Here is a 4,415-nt window from a genome sequence, read left to right as displayed (position 1 = left end):
CTATGAATTTAATAAGTTCCACATGAACTCATCGCTAGAGAAATCAAACAAACTGTTTTCATTGTCCTCAGTAACATTTAAAGCCTTCTTCTCAATTTGAGAACCATCAAATGACCACCCAATTTCACTGTCAATTGCTTTTTCCTCTTCATCAAATAACTCCTTCAAAAACTCGTTAATGGTGTCGTCTAATACTACTGGTGAAGAGATTAACTCAGAGGACATATTATACTTGTTTCCCACACCATCATTTGATAATCTTATTATGTTTCCATCGTCATGAGTTTCCGCGTTCTTGTTGTCACCCTTGAACCAACTTAGGGGTTTGGATAATGTATGTGGTTGAGGCTTGATAACTGTGACCATCATGTGATCTTCTGATGATTTAGCATCTTGAGGTTCCTTCTTTTGTTGTTTGGCACGAGAGCGTAGGTGGGTGTTCCAGTAGTTCTTCACATCATTCGCTGTTCTTCCGGGTATTCTTCCAGCAATCAACGACCATCTGAATTAATGAATGAAAAATAATTATTACTTTATTTGCACCAAAAAGTATTTTAATACAATTGACTTCCGTTTGAAGTTCAATGAATGAATTAAAAAGAATATTTCATTATTTGCACCAAAATAAATATTTTAATACATTTGACTTTCATTCAAAGCTCAAAGGAGATCAAGTGTAATAGTTGTTCTTACGAACTTATTCTACTTGCCTATTGCCTAGAAGCTTGTGAAGTCTAAGCATGAGATCGACTTCGTCTTCTTCAAAACCCCCTCTCTTTATATTTGGCCTCAGGTAATTCAACCATCGCAACCTACAACTATTTCTGCATCTTCTTAAACCTGCAAATAATACAACAACAAGATTAATACGAAAAGTTTACGGCAAAAAAACTCGTCATATATTTTTTTTCTTTGAAAACCCCATAAAATAGTAATGAATACTAAAGGGGTACACAAGGTGTGTTACCTGCTTTGAGAGGAACAAGATGCCATTTTCCTTCACCGTATTTTTTGATACAGTTTTTGAGAAGCATATCTTCTTGGGCAGTCCATGCACCTTTCTTTAATTCTAAACTCGTATTAGAAACATGCTTCATTTTTGTACTCGTGCAAGTATTAGTGTATTTATCTGCATATAAATTGATGGGATCTTTCTCTATAGTTGCATGAAACATGTCATGGTTTCCCTCTTTGTGCATAACCCTTAATCCATGTCCCTTTTATAGACAAATGAAACTATATGTTTTGAACCCCCCCCCAAAACACACAAAAAAAACACCATACCCATCTCCCCCCCACACATGTGTAATATATACATATGGTGCATGCACCTTCATTTACAACAAACATGTGACTCCACATATTCAGGAAGTTCCAAAAATAATAAAGAAAAAGACATCGATAATTAATAACAAATAATCTTATAATAAAAATGATAGTCTTTTATAGCATTTGTAACACATTTTTAAAAAATTCTTTAAAATAAAGAATGAATCTTCAAAATCCTTTAAACAAAAGTATGTTCAACTCCATCCGATTATCTATGATTACAACAATAATTATATTAAATATTTCATTCATCTAATAAAATATTGTTTTTCTAAAAATTTAATTTCAAAGTTCCCTAATGGTGTGTATATATTAAAAAAATTCTCTCTTATTCTAATCATTTTTGGAAAGCTCTCAAAATTTGGAGATTTTTACGCTCTCTTCTATTTTATTCATTTTGAAGAATGATTTTGAAGAATCCGTTAGGAAAAAAAAAGAATGAGATGCCCGAAATAATCACTTTCTCCACTCTTGAGAATCTGTTGGGGGATGCTCTTCTGAGCTTCTGGCGTACGAACGGATATAGTAAATACTTGGTAGGTTCTTGTGTCATAACAAATTGTTTTGTCATGGTATATTTTCTTTGCGGTCTTTTAACATGTGATCATTGTGTACTATTACTGTGCCATCACTTGATTTTTTTTGAATCTATCGTTGTTTTGAAGCGACTTTTATTACATGTTCAAAATTTTAATTATGTTTACGGTTGAAAACCTTGAATTAAAATTCTAAATATTGTTCGTTGTATCATCTATCAAAACATGAATAAGTTGATCGGCATTTTTATTATGTGCCTCTAGAACATCTTTAGTAGTTATGTTAAATTAGAGAAACTTCGACAAATAGACTAAAATATAGGTTAAAAAAAGGTATAAATCTTTAAATAAGGAGAAACTTCTGAAACTAATACTGAAGAGAAAAAAATAATTTACCGTAACTGTTTCCATTAATGAAATTGAATGTGTCACAATTTTTTACAAAGCTTCTTTTATAAATGTATTAAGATGATTAATTTATAAATACTTTAATAACGTAATTAATTAATCTTTGAATTGTTAAAAAATAACTTATAAAATTAATTCCACAAAACAAAATTTGATCCAAAATAAATTCAAATTAATTTACTGGACCAATTTCGAATCATGACGACAACTCAAATTCAAAGCAAAATGATGTTTCAACCGTACTCACAAAAAAGTTGACTCATATAAATAAAATAAGACTAAGGGTGTTTGTTTTCAATTATGATGAATATTGTCATACACGATTTTCCGAACGAATCTTGTAAGTTTTTATGACGAATATTGTTATACATGATTTAACAAGTTTATGACAACTTCATGTCAATATTTGACTACACTATGACAACTCTAAGGATAGGTGGACAATTTTTTACCATGTGTATGTGTATAAATAGGATACCTCATAAAACCAAAATTAACAATTTCAAACCGACGATTTTCAATCTTATACAATTTCTTGTCCACTTCCTGCAAGAAATGGTTGGAAATCCATCATCATCATACCTTCCGTCTCCTCCCATGACTCTTTGAAAGATCTCCCAAAACTTTGAGGCAAACCGGTTGTCCCTATCTGAGATGATTGACAAAGGAACACCGTAACAAGTTACTATTTCCTTAATGTAGATCTTTACAAGTCTTTCTAAATGATAATTCTCTTTAATCGGTAAAAAGTACGCAAATTTCGCTAGACGATCTATAATAACCCAAATGACATCATATCTCTTTGGAGTTCGCGGCAGTTTCATGATGAAATCCATCGTGATATGATCCATTTATACATAGGAATTTCCAGATGCTGCAAATTCTCATATGGTTGTTGATGTTCAATTTTTACTTGTAATTTTGCAACATCTTTTTTTATCTTGGCCACCAATAGAATGGTTTTAAATCTTTGTACATTTTATTGGTACCTGAATGAACTGAGTATCGAAATCTATGACTTTCGTCTAGATTTTACGTGGCACCCAGATTTTAGCTTGGAAATATAGAATTCCTCTATCGTTCTTCGTCAGGGCTGTTAATATTCCTTCAACTCTCTCGGCTTTGACATTCTCTTCTTTAACTGCTTCGCTTTGACATCTCAAAATCTCATTAAGAATGTTAGAGATTAGGTCTGCCCTTAACGGTGGCTTTAATCGTTTCACTATTTTCTTTTCTGCTAAGCGCGCCAGCCACCACATTTGTCTTCCTGGGGTGCTAAAGAATTTCGCAATCATAATCGTTCACAAATTCGATCCATCGTCTTTTCCGCATATTCAATTCCTTCTGGTTAAACAAATGTTGAAGACTCTTATGATCAGTGTAAATCTGACATTTAGTCCCCAATAAATAATGTCTCTAGATCAACAAGGCAAAAACGACGGCATCAAGCTCTATATTGTGCGTTCGGTATTGTTTTTCGTGATCCTTCAATTGTCTGGAAGCATATGCGAGAACTTTTCTCCGCTACATCAATACATATCCGAGACCTAACTTAGAAGCATCACTGTGAACCACAAACTCTTCTTACCCATTTGGTAGCGATAATATTGGAGCACTGCATAATCGATCTTTTAATAGTTGGAAGGTTTTAATCTGATCCTTTCCCCATTCATATTTAACACTTTTTCTCGTCAGTTTAGTCAAAGGTGCAGCAATCCGTGACAGTCTTGAATAAATTTCTGATAGTACCCCGCTAAACCCAAGAAACTGTGGATCTTGGTGGATGGTCTCGGTACTTCCCATCTTTCAATAGCCTCACTCTTTGTACGATCAACTTTCACCCTTACTTCGGAAACAATGTGACCCAAAAACTGGACTTCACTTAACCAAAATTCACACTTAGACAGCTTTGCGTACAATTTCTGCTTCTTTAAAAGTTCGAGAATCAGACAAAGATGTTCGGCATCCTTAGCTTCTGATTGTAAGTATATAAGAATATCATCGATAAATACAATAACAAACTTATCAAGATATTCGTTACATAATTATTCATCAAATCTATGAACGTTGCTAGAGCATTACACTACCAAAAAACCCACTTTTTCCGGCGGCCAAATCCGCCGGAAATCCGCCGGAAAAAGG

The 4,415-nt window shown here is 33.3% G+C and overlaps 1 protein-coding gene across 1 annotated transcript; it reads right to left on the bottom strand.

Moving 5' to 3' along the window:
• Positions 1-1,097, bottom strand: LOC112513336 (transcription factor WER-like). Its single transcript, XM_025119570.1, has 3 exons — positions 968-1,097; positions 711-840; positions 1-502 (listed from the first exon to the last, which is right to left on the bottom strand). Exons 1-3 carry the CDS (start codon positions 1,095-1,097, stop codon positions 1-3), a joined length of 762 nt encoding a protein of 253 aa, XP_024975338.1.
• Between the last annotated feature and the right edge of the window lie 3,318 nt (positions 1,098-4,415).

The sequence above is a fragment of the Cynara cardunculus genome (genome assembly GCF_001531365.2).
Source record: "Cynara cardunculus var. scolymus isolate 2C chromosome LG 5, CcrdV1, whole genome shotgun sequence".
Classification (NCBI taxonomy): domain Eukaryota; kingdom Viridiplantae; phylum Streptophyta; class Magnoliopsida; order Asterales; family Asteraceae; genus Cynara; species Cynara cardunculus.
Note: the sequence above shows the minus strand (reverse complement) of the source record. Positions and strands in the feature narration are given on the sequence as shown.

What these genes read in the sequence shown, in the direction of transcription:
- LOC112513336 (XM_025119570.1), bottom strand. Translation starts at nt 1,097, where the DNA reads ATGAAGCATGTTTCTAATACGAGTTTAGAATTAAAGAAAGGTGCATGG. An exon ending in TCTTGTTCCTCTCAAAGCAG is followed by an intron (nt 841 to 967) that starts GTAACACACCTT and finishes TATTATTTGCAG; the next exon opens with GTTTAAGAAGATGCAGAAAT. An exon ending in CACAAGCTTCTAGGCAATAG is followed by an intron (nt 503 to 710) that starts GCAAGTAGAATA and finishes TCATTAATTCAG; the next exon opens with ATGGTCGTTGATTGCTGGAA.